Source organism: Chrysemys picta, chromosome 8, assembly GCF_011386835.1.
Source record: "Chrysemys picta bellii isolate R12L10 chromosome 8, ASM1138683v2, whole genome shotgun sequence".
In the NCBI taxonomy this organism is placed as follows: domain Eukaryota; kingdom Metazoa; phylum Chordata; order Testudines; family Emydidae; genus Chrysemys; species Chrysemys picta.
Window position 1 is genome coordinate 28,744,511 of NC_088798.1, and position 18,961 is coordinate 28,763,471.

Consider the following 18,961-nt stretch of genomic DNA (forward strand, 5'->3'; position numbering starts at 1 on the left):
CAGTTGGGGCTGACAGTTTGGTTTCTTTTTCTTTTTACCTTATCTGGGGCCAGAAGCCTAGAGAGGAAAGCAGTGGTAGGAAGTGACCCAACTAAAGTACTGTGCTGTAACTGCTCTGTGTAGATCCTGCTAGAACGAACTAAAAGGCACCTATTTCACGTTAATATATTCCTGTCTGACACATGACTACACAGAATTGTGTGGCTCTGGATTTGTTTCCCTGTAGATGAGATCACAGTCTGTCCCTCACACTGGAGAGCCAAGCCACACCATTGGCTCAGATCTGCACTAACATTTTCTGGCTTGCCCCTGAAAATTCATGAATTCAGCCAGCCGAAAGGTGTAAAAATCCTTTTAAACCTCTCCCCATATTTGTAAAACAACAAAATATAAGCAGAAGCAGTAGCATTCTTGCATTATTTCAAAGCTGCTAACTCCCTGGAACCCACTTATTTCTTCTGCATGGGTTTCCTTTTACATATTAAGTTGATTCATTTTTTTCTGGTTGGCATTACCCCCACCTCCCCCGTTACCTTTAAAAATATGTTTGACTTCCAGTAACAACTGAGGTTTCTAGTAACAGCCCAACTAAGTATTTAAAAGAATGTATTATCATTACTATTAGTTATTATTTCAAAGTGTCAACAGTGGGGTGAATACTTCACCAAAAAGGTGTAAATGACAGGCCCCCACTCCAAAGACCCTATAGACTAAGTGGTGGATCTGTCACATAAGTGAGGCTATAACATACACAAGGAAAGGAGATGGTCAGCAAAGACTGATGTTACTAACCTATGAGGATATGGTTACTCACGTTAGTCATACAAACATCTACTGGTCCAAAAAATGTGGGGAAGGGTGGGAGGGATATTGTGACACTGCAGAAGTGGGTCTTAAGTATGATTTGAATGGAGCAAGGATGGTGGCTTGGTAAATGGATTTCAAAGTGTTAGTAGTAAAGAAAGATTAGTGTGAAGGTGAAAGTAACTTTCATTATAACAACCCACCCAGGACTTACTCAAAAATTATCTTTTGAGGCTAACATTTTCCACACTTGGTCCAATCAGGCCACGGGTGATTTTTTTTTAAAAACTACTCCACCTTTCAAAGTTACCCAAACAGTTGGGGGGTGTTATCTTTAAAAAGTAAATGTAATACTTTTTTATGCATGTCTGGCTGAAAAAATTATCAAAATGCAAAATTGCATCCTACTCCTGTGTCTAGTCCTCAGTGAAATGAGTTTGAAAAGAAGACTTCACTGTCACTTCAGCCAGCTCCCTTCTTCTTTTTTTAGAGTGGTGGTCCTGGAAGATCAGTACTTTATGACCCCCAATAGCATCACTACAGGGAGTCCCTTGGCTCATCTTAAAGTTTACTCTTTGTGCACAAAATAGTGAAGTAAAAAATTCATGTCTATTGGTCAGTTTAAGCATGCAGAGTTCTGCGAACTCTATCTCAATCTCTCTGTCGTCTTGGAATAAGAAAATACATAGAACCTGCTTTAGAAATTGCACTGGATCCTCCTTCTTCTCCACTCCTTCAGGGAGACCCCTGTTCCTTAAGTTATTTCTCCATGTAGTCCGCCTTCTCCACCAGGTCTCGCTCTCTTTTTTCCCCTAGCGTTTAATTCTATTCTACAGCAAACCCTATGCTTTCACTCTCTCCCCATGCCTGTTTTCAGACCAGTCACTGTCTTTCCCATTTCACTGAGATCAGCTTTAATTTCATCCAGTTTGGCATCTAGGGAGGATTTTATGATATAAACTTGGAAATTAGCTCATCAAAATCTTCTTTAGTGGCAGGGATCCCTCTGTTCTGCTCCCTTCCTCCCCAAAGGGGCCTGGATCCAGCAGCCACCAACTTGGATTTCTCCAGCTCAGTCTGCTCTGCGGTTTTGCTGCCTTGTGAGTTCCTCTACTGCAAATATATCTTCAGATTGGTCTCTTTATGTGAAGAACCCATCTAAGAGTTGAGAGAGGTTTTGAGGGGATTTGTGGGGGGGGGCTAGGAAGTGGTGATATCTGCTGATTGTGCCAGCTTCAACACAGAGCTAAAGACTAAAGCAGCCATTCAGCTCTGATAATTTCATTCCTTTCCCGTGTCCCCGCACGTCTCTTCTGTTCGTCTGCAACACCCACTTGTTCCATCTTTTTTATACTTAGATGATAAACTCATTGGAGCAGGGATTGTTTCCTCTGTATGCTTGTACTATATCTAGCACAATCAGGCCTCATTCTATGCATGTGCTTGGGAGTCTATTGTAATATAGATAAATAATAACAAGAATGAATGAATAGCTGACTGCAATGAAGCACTCAAAGTAGTCTAGATAACCATGTGGGCATGTATTTAGGGAAACCTGTATTTGATGGAGCTGTTTATTTCATCAGGGATATCCATGTCAATTGAACTACTGCTGACTATACAGAATACTCTAGTTTGAAGAAGATTAAACTGTGTTAACAGTCTGTAAATACACAGCATGCTACAGTTTGCTAAAGTACAAATTTGTTCTGAAAAGTAACACTGTAATAATGGCAACCTTGGATGCCATTTTTATTGCCTCTTAATGATTTCATTATCAAATATGCTCAATTTGGTGGTAAAAACATGCATCTTCTGGTGACTACACTTGGAAATTCAATCTGGGATCTGAGACTCAAGCTGGGACTTTTTCATGGATCCCCAGGCATAACAGGCTCTTCAGGGCGAATTAGACTCCCAGTGACATCTGTGAAACCCCTCCACCCCCGCCCCCCATTGCTTTCTGCACATTTTTGCAGGTGTAAGTGATTGAAATTTACTAAACAATTCTGTTGAAGAAGCACAAGGAGGAATAGAAGCTAGCTCCTTCTCTCCTAGCTGTGTTAGGTCTGAAGAGGTAACAGATGTAAAAAACAATAAAAATTATTTTCTGTCGCTAGACGTGACACAGAGAGCAGAACTGTTTAATAAGAGTGTCATTTTTCAGCATAGAATTGCACTGCAAACTATTCTAAATAGCAATGGATGTGCTTCAACGTGTCTAGAATACTAAGGGCCAAAGTCAGACCTAATGTAAGTGGATTTAATTTTGTTAACTTCAATAGAATTACAAGCACTTATACTAGGGCTGAGTGTTGCCTAAGATTTATGTTTCCTCTGGAACAAATTTGCGTAGGGCTGCCATCCACAATGGCAATAACAGAACACTGACTCACGCTGTGGATATGTTTCTGTTTTATATATTTTTATTTCTTTTAGTACATACTTTAAAATATTTTCAGTTGAAGTTTATTTTCATGGATACAGTTCTCTCTGCGGGAGGCCCTGCTGCCTCAAAGCTCTCCTGTGGCACATAGCAGAAGGGGATGTTGGCTTATCCATCCCAATAGGATGATTTATAATTTCTAGTAATCCTTCATTGTTGAAGGTTTGTTCTTTACAAGTTACCAAAGTATATAAGAAAAGAGAGTCCCGGGACTGGGTTGGAGTACATGTACATGGATTCTTTGATGCAAACTTGGTAATTGAGTAAATTCCAGATCAATATGACACAGAGTGCCCTGGGGCAAACATTAAACCAACTTTATGAAGCTTATAAATCCAAGGCAAGGCATATTTCATTATCATTTGTTAACATGTTTACTTAAACCTTCTAAAATATAAATTAAATGAAACCAGTGCCAGAGCCCAAATATGTTTTTATAAGCATAGTGTGACTTAATTGATAAGATTTATTTTAATAAAAGGAGGAATGCCTCGATTGATCTGCACCAACACAGGTCTACAGAAGTTCATGGAGCAGAGCAGAACTGATTGTCTGCAGGCTTGGCTAGAACAAGAAGCCCCCATGAATTTGGGTGCCTTCTGTTGTCAAGTCAAACCTTTCACACAGTTAAAATATTGCTAAGAATTAGATTGTAAGCTCTTTGGAGCAAGGACTGTCTTTTTCTGTGTTTGTACAGCACCTAGCACAGTGAGGTCCTTGCCCAGGACTGGGGCTGCTAGTCACTACAATACTACAAATAATAAATAATAATAATAAATGATAAATAATATAGTACCAATAGAAAAGATATTTAAAATTATTACACTATCTCTATGGGTCCTATTCTGCCATCCTTACTCATGCTGAGCAGTATTTTAACCTGTGAGTACTCTCATTGGAATCTCGGTGATATTTCTACAAAAACATACTACTTGATGCCATGATATTACATTGCCTCAAATCTGGCATAAACATTTACACTTGCACAAAGTGGTTGTAAAATCATATCAGATCAAAGTGGTTGCAATTTATACACATTTTACACCCATATAAAAGACTACACAAAAAGAAAGGAAGTGGATAATCAAGCCCAACCTAAGTTTGGGTGTCAAAATTAAGCCTTATGTGTATAACTAGTATTTCCACCTATATAATCTAGTACGTAAAGTTTCCTCCTTATTGTTCTGAGCACAACTGTTCTTTGCCCTTCAGTTCTACGCAACTTCACAACTTTCCATAATCTACAGAGTGTAAAGTCACTATCCCCCCCATATCTGATCACAAAGAAGTGAGTTAGAGACTGCATGTTAATCTTGGCTATATTTTTAATCGTTTCCTATGTTCCAGTTAGAGGAGGTGGATAAGGCATTTTTGTGAACAAATAACAGAAATATCCAAAACATAAAACTTGATAAGGTGCCAGGGGGCGGAGGTTTAATTACCCAGACATCTGTTGGAAAAGTAATATGGCAAAACACATCATTTCCAGTAAGTTCTTGGAATTTATTGAGGACAACTTTTTGTTTCAGAAAATGGAGAAAGTAACCAGGGAGACAGCCATTTTAGACTTGATTCTGACCAATATGGAGGCTTGGTTGCGAATCTGAACAATTTGGGTGAAAGTGATCATGAAATAATAGATTTCATGATTCTAAGGAAAGAAAGGAGTGAGAGAAGCAGAACAAGGACAATGGACTTCAAAAAAGCAGACTTTAACAAATGCGGAGAACTGTAGTGTCACCAGATAGCAAATGTGAAAAATCGGGACGGGGTGTGTGTGTGTGGGGGGGTAATAGGAGCCCCTATAAAAAAAAACAACAAGGAGTCTGGTGGCACCTTAAAGACTAACAGATTTATTTGGGCATAAGCTTTCGTGAGTAAAAACCTCACTTCTTCGGATGCAAGAAGTGAGGTTTTTACTCACGAAAGCTTATGCCCAAATAAATCTGTTAGTCTTTAAGGTGCCACCAGACTCCTTGTTGTTTTTGTAGATACAGACTAACACGGCTACCCCCTGATATTAAAAAAAAAAGCCCCAAATATTGGGACTGTCCCTATAAAATCGGGACACCTGGTCACCCTAGAAAACTGGTAGGTAAACTCCCACAGGAAGAAAATCTAAGGGGAAAAGGAGTTCAAGAGACATGGCAGTTTCTGAAGGAGACAATTTTAAAGGCACAACTACAAAATACCCTGATGTGAAGGAAAGATAGAAAGGAAAGATCAGAAGAACTGTAAGAGGCCAACATGGCTCCATCAGAAGCTCTTTAATGACCTGAAAACATGGGCAGCAGGTATCGCAGGCCTGGGAGGCTGAGCTTCCCCAAACAGCCCTGTGTGGCCCTGCCCACGCTCTGCCCCCAGACCCCCTCCTGCTTCCCGCCCGTGCTCTTCCCCTATCATGGGCTGGGGCTAGGGCAAGAGGGGGCCGGCCTGCGGCCCAGGATTCCAGGCAGCTGGGGCCGCACCCACCCAGCACGCTGTGACTCAGGGGGCCATGTCTCCCACCTGGCGCTGCGGCAGTGGGGACCATGCGGCCTGCCCATCCAGCGCTCCGGGGCTAGGGCATTCCTGTGGCCCAAGGCTGGGTGGCGGGAGGGCTGCGGTGGCCTCAGGGGGAGGGTTTTGGGCTCCAGCGGGGGTGGGCCTTGGGCAGAAGGGGCTGGGCCAGGGGCTAGCCTCCCCAAGCTGGTGGTTCACATGCCAACCAGACCTGAATATCAAAAAATAATCCTACAAAAAGTGGAAACATTGATAAATTGCTAAGGAAGAATACAAAAGAATAGCACATGCATGTAGGGACAAAATCAGAAAAGCTGAGGCACAAAATGACTTACACCTAGCAAGGTACAAAAAGGCAGTAAGAAAAGGTTCTTTAAATACATTGGGAGCAAGAGAAAGATGAAGGAAAATGTTGGTCCTCTCTTTAGCCAGGAAGGAAAGCTGATAACGGATGACATCATGAAGGCTGAGGTGTTTAATGCCTATTCTGCTTCACTCTTCGCTAAAAAAGTTAATGGTGACCAGCTGCTCAATACAGTTAATATTAGCAACAAGGGAGAAGGAACACAAGCCAAAATAGGGAAAGAAAGGTTAAAGAATATTTAGATAAATTAGATGTATTTAAGTCAGCAGGGCCTGATGATACTCATCCTAAGGTACTTAAGGAACTAGCTGAAGCAATCTCGGAGCCATTAGTGATTATCTTTGTAAATTCTGGAACAAAGAGGACCCTGGGAATTATAGACCAGTCAGCCTAACTTTGATACCTGGAAACGTATTGGAACAAATTATTAAATCATCAGTTTATGAGCACCTAGAGGATAATAGTGTGATAAGGAACAGCCAGCATGGAATTGCCAAGAACAACTCATGCTAAAGCAATCTAATTTCCTTCTTTGATAGGGTTACTGGCATAGTGGATAGGAAGAAAGTTTTAGACCTGATATAACTTGATTTTAGTAAGGCTTTTGACACAATCCCACAGGATATTCTCATAAGCAAACTAGGCAAATGCAGTCTAGATGAATTTACTATAAAGTGGGAGCACACCTGGTTGAAACACCATACTCAAAAGAGTAGTTATCAATGGTTCACTGTCAGACTGGGCAGGTATATCCAGTGGTGTTCTGCAGGGGTCAGTCCTGGGTCTGCTATTATTCAATATTTTCAAGGTTGGAGGATTGCAAGCACTTTGAAGGACAGGATTAGAATTCAAAATGACCTTGACAAATTGGAGAATTGGTCTGAATTCAATAAGATGAATTCAATAAAAGATAAGGGCGAAGTACTTCAGTTAGGAAGGAAAAAATCAAATGCACAACTACAAAATGGGGAATAATTGGCTAGTTGGTAGTACTGCTGGAAAGGATCTGAGGGTTATAGTGGATCAGGTATTGAATATGAGTCAACAATCTGATGCAATTCCGACACTTGATCTTCCTAGGGTGACCAGATGTCCCGATTTTATAAGGACAGTCCCAATTTGTGGGTCTTTTTCTTATATAGGCTCCTATTACCCCCACCCCCTGTCCTGATTTTTCACACTTGCTGTCTGGTCACCCTAGATCTTCCCTCACCAAAACTGCAATAACTCTTAAAGATGGATATGAATGATTCACAGTTCTCAAACACTGTACCCACCCATTACATAAAGAGAGTATGGAGATTTCCCTTCAGGTACAGTTCTAGTCTGAAAAATGGTATTGTGAGGTTCTGTGTTTATTGTCTCTGAATCATTTCTGCAATAAAAGTGCTCAACTTTTTACAAGTAAAAAATAATTTTTAAAAACTTCCTGTGCATTAAACTCAATCGTGGCTCTAAGAGTCAAGCTCTGTTCTTTCCTTCTCTGGCCTTTTCGCCAGTAATAAAGGTTCTGCTTGCTAGAGTGAGCCCTCAGTAACACATGTGCAACCCCATTGCCTTAAGTGTGTTTGCACAGATGTAACTGGTTGGTGCTTAGTAAAAAATGCTGTTGATGAAACATAAGAAGGAACAGAATCCAGCTCACTCTCTTTAAGCTATTTTGGTTCTGCAGGCTTAACAGGAGCAAAAAAAGCACTAAGAAACTCCTGCTCTATATATTTGTCATTTGTGGCCCTGTGATGAGGTCCCTACACACACAAGTCCTGAGTAGAGAGAAAGGGCCAATTAACCCTGTTACAGGCTGCACCTGGAGGAGAGTGAGAGCTGATAAGGCTTGCTGGCTGATGAAGCCCAGCTGTGGGAAGAGCTGGGCTAGACATAGAGTAGAAGTTGGTGCTAAGAGAGGGCTGCAGGGAGGAACTCTGCAGTCACTCCCTAAGAGGAGGAGGAGGAGAGTTGGTAACAGACAAGGGAGATTTCTAGAAGAAGCAAGCCCTGAGATCCTGCCTTGAGATACAGACTCTGGCAAGAACCCCAGAGTGGTGAAATAGCTATAGGGAGCAGAGGAATCTCTACTGGTAACCCAGAGGCAAGTCAGAAGGTAGGAAGGGAAGTAGTAAGGAGCTCAGGGAAACAGCAGCGAGGTAGGTCTGGGAATGAGCAGACTGAAGTTCCTGGGTAGAGGGGTCCCTTGCTGGAACCCAGAGTAGTGCAAGGGCTGTGTTCCCCTACCAGCCACTGGGGAAGTGGTATAGTCTGAGAAGTGTAGTGGAAGACTACCTGAGATGGTCATCCACTGGGACTTTGATACTACCCCTGAAGGGGAAAACTATAAATTACCTGGCCAGAGGGCTAAGCCACGAAAATCACCCTGAGTGATGAAGAGGGAGTAACCTGACCCCAGAGAGCGAGACAGACCATGGAGCAAGAAACTGAAAGAGGGATCCTCAGATTGGTCATGAGCTAATCCCCAGGTGGGCCACAATGTGTTGCCACAGTGGTGAATGTATCCCTTGATAGGCCTGCTCAGGGGAAGTTAATGAGAAGTCACTGAAGTCAATGGGAGTCTTTCCATTGACTTTAGTTGGCACTGGATTAGATCCTAGAGCTAACTAATGTGACTGAACACAGACTGGGAGGCAAGCAGATCTGTGGAGAAAGAAGGTGCCTTTTTTACACAATTATACTTTTTAGAGATAATCCTACTTTAAACCATAATTGCTCAGAAGTGATTCTAGTGTGTTTTACTCTTCTGCAACAAATAAATAAATGAATAAAATACATTTGCAAGACACAAATGAGCAAATAAAATGTTCTGTTTATGATCTTTCTCTTTCATCAATATGTATCTGCAGCAGACAGAAATATTCTATATATGTTAGAGGAAAAATGGGGAAATGCTAATATCTATACATATAATATAGATACAAGTGTCATTTCATTTGCAATTTCAGTAGAAATGGGCCCAGTCCATTTACTTTGGATCTGGATTTTCAACACTAGGTGTGTTTGGTTTAGAAGTTTTGGTTTGGCTTATTATAAAGACAAGGGCCATTTGCAAAATTTTAACCTAGATTTGTATTCATATTTCAGAAGTACAGCTGTTTTTAGATCTTGGGTTTTGGTGCAAGACCATATCCCTGTTGCAGGATTATAAATTTTTTCTGAGTTGTCTCTATCAATTACTGGCGTATGGTCAGTCACCACTCCTAATATTTCTGTACCTCACTATATGTGCACTCAGTCTACATGACTGATTCTCTCTTCTCCCCCACCCCTGGAAAATGTCTGCAGAGGAGGCTGATATTGCAAAGCAAATGCCCATCCACCACAAGCAGTAGGCAAAGATTTCCTTCCCCTTTCCTCCTCAGAAACCAGAATTCAACTGCAAAGTGTACAGAATGCCAAGAGAGGCAACTCAGAGCATTTGTGGGGGTTTCTTGAAGAAGAACTGATTTCTGGGTCCTGTTTAATGAGGAAAGGGGGATGAATGAATTGACCTATGGTTCACTGAACTTTCATATGAATCTGGAGATCTTAACAGAAGCACAATGGTACAAGAGGTAGTCACTGCATAAGCGAGGGGGCAGTAATAAATGGGAGCAGTGGATGATCCCACCTGCCCTCTGTTGCCTGTTGTTTGCACTTAGTGTGTTTATCATGATATGCATAAAGAGACATGATATAAAACACCCCATAATGCATAGCATGGTAGCTTGCTGAATTCGAAACACAAGAGGCAGCAGATTGCAAGAAGGCAGCACATGTAAAACTGAGGTATCTGGACCCAGCAGAGAATCACAACATGAAGTCCTGGCTGCAATGCTTCCAACTCCCTGGATGTCCTAGGATGTTCACAAGAAATGCTCGGTGGGTTCAAAGGAAAACTGTCCATTAGAGCTGTGTATCTGGAGAATATTACCAGCAGCAAACCAGCTGGTATCCATTGACTTCTTGTTTTTAGAAGTGGACAGAGAATATTGGGAACATTTTATTAGTGACTAACCATTTTATGTGGTATGCGCAGGCATATCCAACATGTGACCAGAAGGCCACTACTGTTGCTTGAGTGTTGTGTGAGAAATATTTTTCAGTGTATGAACATCCAGCTTGTATTCATTCCAACCTACGATGGGATTTTGAGAGTTACCTTCTGAAGGTGGTGCTCAGGATCACAGGAATTAAAAAGTCCAGAACACCCCCTCATCACCACAAGGTGACCCTCAGCCAGAGCAGTTTAATCAAACTCTGTTAAATATGCTGGGACTTTATGTCCAGAGCAGACAATAACTTTGAGCCAGCATGTTATAGTTTTGGTGCATGCCTACACTGCCACAAAGAATGATGCTATGGGAGTTACACCATAAATCCTGATGTTTGGGCAAGAACCAGATTACCCATGGACCTGTGCTTTGGTGTATCAGAGGATAGACATAGGTCTGAGACGCACCAGCAATATGTCTCCCAATTAAGAGAAGTTGTGGGATGCTGATCACTCAGCTATGGCTGCAGCTTGCAAGAATGCAGACAGTAACAAGCACCAGTATGATGCTGGGGGGGCGGGGGTTGTAGGAGCTCCAGCTAGGAGACAGAGTTCTATTGCAAAATTTGGGAGTTGCTGGCCAGCACAAATTACTTGACAGATGGAAGGCACTACTTTACCTGGGGGTGAAAAAACTGGGAGATCTGCCAGTCTACAAAATCAGACCTGAGATGGGATCAATGCAAATAAAGACAGTACATGGAACCTCTTACTCCCAGTGGGAGAATTAGTAGGCACTCCCTTACAAAATGTGCCATGGCATGGGACCTGGGTGGCAAAAAGGTGCTGTACCGAAGCCATCTTCCAGCACAGGTATTGGGCCACCTGGGGTTAATCCACCACTACCCAAAGCATCTGAGAGTGAGTCTGAAGAGGAGAACACTGCCATGGTATATCCTAGAATGGAGACCAGATTCTGGCCTCAATTTGCTGAACTCAGTGAGAGCTCTACTTCTTCATTCCTAAATCGCATGGCAGAAGCTTTAGACCTATTGCTGGCAAATCCATACCACCAATGAGACCAACCTGGAGTAAGAAGTCTGCCCAATCAGTGCTTCCAGACCTCCTTGAAGAAAGACAGGAATCAGATAACCCGCTAGGTTGTTGGACAGTGGGGACAAACAGGTGAAAGGTGTCCCTGCTGCTCTGGACCCTCCAGTACTAGAATAGGAGATGCATGGGCCTATGCCTAAGAAGAAGTCCCCCCTGCCCTAGCAATGCCCATTCTTAATAGGCATGACAGGGTTATCAGGCCAGTAAACAGGCTAACTTATGATGCTTCTGGAGTGCTAGTGAAGAACTGATACACTTTGGCTCACAGGCATGTGGCAACCATAAGAGACATCCTACGGGAAAACTAGTGGACCTGGTCTAATATGGAGTGCAATTGGCCAGGATGACAAATTCTCAGCTGTGAGGAGAATGTAAGCAGGGTCTGAATGCGCTCTCCCCTGACATCTGGTGACAACCTGGGGGAAAACGACTTCAGGAGTGGACCGTATTTGCATAAACACACCTACTCTGCCTAGGTGTCCGCAGATGGAGCTGCTTTACCAAATTGACCACCTTGGTGCACAGCTTGTACCTCCTGTGTCAGATGCTGTGTCATAGTGTTCAATAGCCAGGAGCATCTCAGGACTCAAACTACCACTTTAACTGTTGTCTGATAATTCTGGCCTCCAGGCCAAAAGTTAGTCTTCGCAACCAGACATTCAAAGGGTACATTTTAATTCTTATTCTTGATTATCTTATTATACAACACTCAAAAGTGTAAGAGATGCTTCACAGAAGACAAATAAGACACAGCCCCTACCCCAAGGAGCTTAGAGTCTACATTTTAGATGTGACACAATGAGTAACAGTGAAAAACAGTAGGGAGGAGATGGGGTGAGGAAGGATAAGTGTTACAGCAATATGATCATCTATATGCCTGGTTTATGTATCACACATTTTTTGGGTATAGAAACAGGTGCAACTGCAATTCTGGTTCTCTTTGATTTGAAGCAGCTTTGATTAGTTTTTGCTTTCATTGTATTTTCATGACAAATGAAAGGTATCTACTGTCAACATACTACGGCAAGCATAAAGAAAGAATAGATATCCCAGTCTCTTCATTTCCCTAAAGAGTACTATGATCAATAAGAAACTCTATGGATCTTTTAAAAGGATGGGATCTCAGGCAACCTGAGTGAAACTTATATTGTACTTCATTGATTCAGAAAGCTAGTATATGTTATAGTCAGTCATCTAGATTTGAAATACCTACACTTTTTAAAATACATATGTGTACATTTTTCTTTTTAAATCTGCCACTCTGTTGTCAAGAAGTTAAACACCGAATACAACGATATCTGCTGTTCAGGTGATTAAAAAGAATATCCCAATTTTGTTCTCCCTCTGCTGCCCACCTCATCCTCTGTTCTGGAGTGAAGGTTCTGCTGCTGGAGAAGAAACCCACTAGGATCTTTTCTGTGCTGCCTCTGAGGGGATCCAGTTGAGATGAGGCTGCTGCTTTAAGAAGGCTGATGCCTCAGACCTATGGCCCGGAGATGGGGGAGAGCTGTTGCCTAATCCTTTTTCTGGTGTGTCTGCAGGAGACATCCCCATGGCTGTTCTGGCAGGGGAGCACTATCCCACTCAGACAAAATGGGAACATTAAAACGAACTAAAGCTGCTTGCTAAGGGAGCAGAAGATGTAAAAATCAGACCCAAGAAGGCAGATGCTTAGTTGGGGTAAACTGTGCTATGACAATTTACACCTGCTGAGGATCAGCCCCAGCATGCCTGACACAAACTCACAACAGCAAGGAAATGTAACGTCAACTTATGGTACGTACCTTCTTCTCATCCTACTCTACTACCAACTAGTGATTCCTTTCAGCTTGGCTGTGGTTACAGCAAGAGAGGGTTATTTTTGAAGAAACAAATGAAAAAATTATTTGGCCCTTCTATTTTCTTCATGCATATACACCTCTAGCTCCCAAAGTTTAGACAAGGAGAGGAAGAACAACTTTGTGGGAGCCCCTTCTTTAAAAATTGGCAACACATCACTGGAGTCATCACTACGCTCCATAATTATTTCCAGAAACACCTACACCCATATATTAATTTATATGAACTACTATGTGAATATGATTATACCTTTATTTTCAGGTATTCAGAAAAATACTTTTCTGGGTTAGTCAGCCCCCTAATTGCATTAAAAGGCATGAAGCCATCTGTGCCCATGGTGAAATATGCAGAAGCTGGAGGTACAGCATTGGCAGGTGTCTGCCACAGTCTGTGAGATGCCTCAGCACTAGAAATCAGTATGAGCCCAAGGCTAACTGTGTTCACAGCATGATGCAAGACCTGCTTTTTCACAACATCCTTCCTACAACAACAGAGCTAAAGAAAGACCAGACTCCATAGCTACAGATAGAAAATGACAACGAGAGAAGGGGGAAAAAAACTAAAAACACAAGGAAAAGTGTGGCAAAATCTGAATGGTTTCTGCTCTCTACTCCAATGTACTGTGATCCTAGAGTGGAACGTCATGCCTTGGATACCACAGTGATTAGGTACTTTATAAATACCCAGATTATACATTAGATTCATTAGGTTTTATACTGAGATATTGAACCTGTATCTTCAAGGTCAGAATGGATTAAGAGACCAGTCCTTCCGGATTCTCAGCAATTGGTCCTCAGAACCTTTTAGAACATACTACTAATCAGCTCAGGGATCAACCAAAGACATTTAAAAAGTGGGATCTATTGATGAGCTAAATTTTATATCCTTTCCATTTTAAATAGATTACATTGTTCAGAATATATTTTTCCATAGGCTTTTTAATCCATTTACTTAAGAGTAAAGATCCTTCCCTACTTAGATTTTAATACATGAGGTATATTGTATAAGGTATATTTGATGTGTTAATTATTTTTAAAAAGTGAAATAGTAAAATATTAATGAGCATAAGGAAAAAATTATCCAGCTTGTTATTGACAAAAGGTTAATGTACATTGTAAGTGATGTCAGTGACTCCTGTTGATTTTAATATTATTTCATTGTTTTTTATAATTTTGCTGATCTGAGATTTGCACATGAGATGTTTGCGGACAATTATGAGACTCTTGAAAGATGAGTAGAAGTAAGGAATGTGCTCCCATCCAACTGACCACTTTGCAGTGCTGGAACAATGTTCAAACAGTGCAGCTTTATAAGAGCAGAATATTGTCTTCACTGCAATCCAGGACCATTCAAATTTGTGTGTGATAGGTCAACAATCATTCATATTCCTACCTGCTGTGAATTGGAGAAGTGAACAGAGATGTGAGAGAGGAGGGTGTGTTGTATTAAGTTGTGCAGGAGAACTTCTACGGTACTGAAATTTTACTAGAACGTGGTGCAAGTCATTAGAAGGGATGTCCCTCTCTTAAAACCCAGATTGGCCTCCATCCCAAACTGGTCCTGTAATAACTTGCTTTCTGTAATTTGGTGACATCAGAAAAGTTGACTCGTGACACTGGGATGATAGACAACATTATTTATGTTTTTAACGAGTCCTTTAATATTTAGAGATTCTTGTGTTCCTTTGTTTTTCACATCTCTTACTTCAGGTCATTGTTCTACAATGTGTCCCAGAAATTTGGACTTTGGAGACTGAGAGGTGTTGAATACTCTGTGAACTGCCTATGATGTGCTCTAAAACTCAGAGGGCAGCAGCTTAAGAACATTCCCCTTATGGAACAATCCTCTAGAATATAATAGAGATGAAACCAGCTCGGTTCTATAGAAATGTAATAGGGTTCTATAAAACCATGCCAAATTTAATGGAGAATGTAATCCTTTCCATTGGTGCTGCAATATTATCTGCTCCCCAACCTCTGAAAGTCTGGCTAGGCAGGTTATTCTCATCCTTGATTCTGACTTAGCTGCTGTGAATCAGGAAGGATTTTCTTCTTGCTGCTTTCCTCTTTGGCTTTTAAAGATAGCAGCTAGGCAGAATCAGGATCAGGAAACCCACGAACTCTCCAGTTCAGGGGAAGGAAGGCAAAAAAGCATGTGGATAAATGTGCCAACTACAAGATGGCAGGAAGATCACATGACATCTTGGCCTCTCTGAAGGACTGCATTATACTCAGTTGCCTAGTTAAAAAACTGAATTTGGAGTTTTGGGTTTTTTAAATAATTTTGGAGCCAGATTTTCAAAAAGTTTAGGCATCCAACTGTGTGCACAAATGCATGTCTAATTTGTCCAAGCGGGTACTGCAGTTGTGCATGTAAATCTGTTAGCTATTGGTGCCAACAGCTTACATTTGCACAGAGTTATACACTTTATGCATCATAGTAATTGTGTGTACAAATTATTCACATAATTTTGCATCTTAGTGCAGTAACCTGAACATTTAACCCTTTATACTTCTGCGTGACCTAGCCCCATCATTTCCCACAGCTTGGGGTGTTATTTAGTAACAATGCACACATTTGCACTTACGTTTTATATTATAAAAATTGCAAGACTCACTAAAAGCTATGTGATTAAGCCATACATTTTGGACTTGTATTTCAAACACCCCAGACTGTTGGGGTATTGAGATCGAGAGTTTGCGTCACACCCCTCTCTTGTCTAAGCCTCTCTCTATGGGAAGTCAATATTTATATCTCTTCAATGCAGCTTTGCAAATACATGTGCTTATGCATTGGTCTGATTGTTCTCAGGATCTATGCTCAGTACCCTGGCGTTGGTGCATTAGAAATGCCTAGATGGGATTAGAGTGCATTTAAAGTTTCCTCTGGCTCAGGAATCTGCTCCATATCTCTCTTATAGGTCTAGTAACTCAAATGCATTGTGCAGGTGAGACCTGCATCTTTCCCTGTCACCTGCACACCTTCCAATCCATATAGATATGATCACCCTCACCCTGAAAGCAAATGGGACCTGCAAGGAGAGAGAAATAGAGCTGGCCATTTTGCTTTAGCACATGCATAGCGAGGTGGTGGGCAGAGAATGAGCAGGGCACAGAACACAGAAGCAGTTCTGCCTCTGCCTCTGCAGGGGTCACTGTGTGCAGGGGAGAGCAGTTACTACAATTGTTCCCAGTTGCCTGAGAGCCCTGCCTACCCCTCCTCTCTGCAATCACCTGTGCAAAAAGGCAAGGGACTGGGGAAATGGGAGTGAAGAGGAGAGTGAAATGAGGAGGAGAACTCAGGAGACAGGAGATGAGAATTGGAGGAGGAGAGAGCAAGTCAGGGAAACAAAGGACCCAAGGCAGGAGATGAGAAGACAACTGATGGAGAGAGAGAAACGAGAAAGGGAGTGAGGTTGCAGGAGGCATGAGAGGTGAAGAGCCAATAGCAGTGGAGGTAGGGAATGATGGTTAGAGAGAGACGGAGGATAGAAGGACAATGTGGGAATAGAAAACCCAAGATGTGGGGGAAGAGAACAAGATAGGAAGGGGAGGCCTCCCTTAAGGGTGGGGAAAAAGGAACAGAGAATCCAAGAAAGGAGTGAGGGGAACTGGACCCAGGGAGAGAAAGTGCTCTCGGGACTGGGGAAAGCAGACTCAGAGGGGTGGAACAGAGGACCTGGGGAAAAGGAAAATGGAGATTTACAGAGAAACTCTGAGGTGGAGGGGAATGGAAGAGGTTAGAGGCCATGGGGCAGGATAGCAAAGAACCAAGAGAAAGAGGAAATAATTAGCACTTCCTGTTTATAGCACTTTCCTTCCCTATAACTCACTGGACTTTACAAAGGTTAAGCATCATTCACCCCATTTTAATGATGGGGAAACTCAGGCAGAGAGAGATTACAATGAAAGGCATAAACTGAAGTGACTTGTCCTGGTTAGTAGCAGATTCAGGGACAGAAATCAGACATCTCCACTTGAATGTCTTGGGGAAAGAGAGAAGAGATTTCACACACAGAAATAAATACTGAATTGAACATTTCAGTGTAAGATCAGAGAAAACTAATCTGGGGGGGGGGGACTACACTTAAGCAGTGAAGAAAAAATGAAGTGAGGTAGAGACAAAACTGTCTAGCCCTCCAAACCCTTTCTATATCTACAAGCACCAGTGAAAAGTGAAATTAAAAGATTATTGAATATGCTAAAAATAAGAGGGAAATGTCCATGACTTAAACAGTGACACAAACCAATTCATTAGAGTGAACTTAGATTTGACCCAACGTTAAATCTTGTAAAAAGAAGTTTAAAACCAACAGATCAGTTTTTAAAAAAAAAATTCCAATTACAACAGTTGGTTTTAAACTAATAAAATTTCCCCTGCAACATTTGCAACCCAAACATTAGAGCAGAGAACCTGAAAATTAAAGTAATTCATTCATTTTCGCTGCCCAGGCTGAGAGAAATGCACAAATTAAATAAAGGGCACACATAACAAGCAAGTTGGGTTCTTCACATTCTTTCATTTGGGTGTTGTTAGTAAATGCCTTTGTTTATACCCTTTTTGGTTTACAGATAAAAATCAAAATTAGGTTATAAACTCCTCTGCTTAGAAGTTTTACCTTATTTCATCTTATCTCCCAACTGACACATTCTTTTCTACTCAGTTTTAGATGCTAAACAGGTCACGTTTAGTTGCCGGTGAACTCTGTACTAAACTGATTTGACAGCTTTAAAATAAATAGGTGAGCACAAAAATATATCTTAACATTTAACATCACTGCTTTTCACTGCATTGAGAGAAAATTAGTATCTTTTGTTAAAACTTACTGGCAGGTGACACACCGCTGGCCGCTGCATTGTTACCTCCGAGTCCTGGATCACTGAGAAGAGTAATTACTGCTGCTGCTGCTGCTCTATAAAAGGTGTCATCTTAATGTCAGAGGAGGAGCAATGATCGAGGGCGTGGCCTCACAAATGTAAATATTTCACCATTCAGTAGCACAGCATTTTTTTTCTGCCCTGGGCAGAAACTTTAGGGAGGAAAATATCTATGGCAAAAAAGAAAGCTACAGCTAATACAGAGACAAGGGGACTGATCCTGATCTTGATCCCACTGAAGTCAATGGGAGTTCCATTTAAGTGGAAGCAGCACTTCAAAGACAAAACAATCACTAAAAAAATTCCAAGGGTGAAATCGTAACTCTGTCGTAGTCTATGGCACAAGCTAAGACATGAACGATATTCGGTCCCACTAAAAGCTAGTGTAATCCTGCAGTGGGGGATGTCTACTCAGCATCAACCCTGTTGTGTCTATGGGTAGGTCTAAATTGCAGTAACAGGGTCGAGTACGTCAGTGGGAGTAGACGTACCCAAGCTAGTTTAAATCTAATCTAGCTAGCTCAGGTCCCAGAGTAGTGAAGCTGTAGCAACATGGGCTACTCCAGCAGTTACCCAGGGTTTCACGTAGGTTTTGCAGCCCACACTAAAATGGCTTCACTGCTCCAGGACTCAAGCTATCTCTACACAAGCTGCAATCACACCCTATGATTGCAGTCTAGAAATACCTTGTGTGCTGCCAGACCTCAACCCCTGGGAGCAGTCCATAACTCTGCCATGCTGGCTGCTAGGAATGACATCAAAGAGGCCCTATGCATGTGTGGTTTCCTAGGCTCTGGAGAGGGGCAGGTTACTCTGATGCTTAGCCATGATGAAGTTCAGAGGGGTGCATGTCCCAGAGATCAGTACTGGATGATTATCTATCTTAGGTCCTTATCTGCCCCCATTACCATAGTATCTGAGCATCCCACAAACATTATTTGTATTTACCCTCATAACACCCCAGGGAGGAAGGAAGGAATTATGAACTCCATTTTGCAGATGGAGACCGGAGGCACAGAGAAGCTAAATGACTT

General features: G+C 41.8%; 1 protein-coding gene across 1 annotated transcript in view; it reads right to left on the reverse strand.

Moving 5' to 3' along the window:
* LOC101944737 (uricase-like) overlaps positions 1-18,030 on the reverse strand; it is a 30,894-nt gene extending 12,864 nt beyond the window's left edge. Inside the window, exon 1 of the mRNA XM_024103821.3 lies at positions 17,877-18,030. Within this exon, the coding sequence (XP_023959589.1) occupies positions 17,877-17,906 (30 nt within the window). The 5' untranslated portion in view covers positions 17,907-18,030. The remainder of the gene's footprint in view (positions 1-17,876) is intronic.
* Positions 18,031-18,961: the final 931 nt, after the last annotated feature.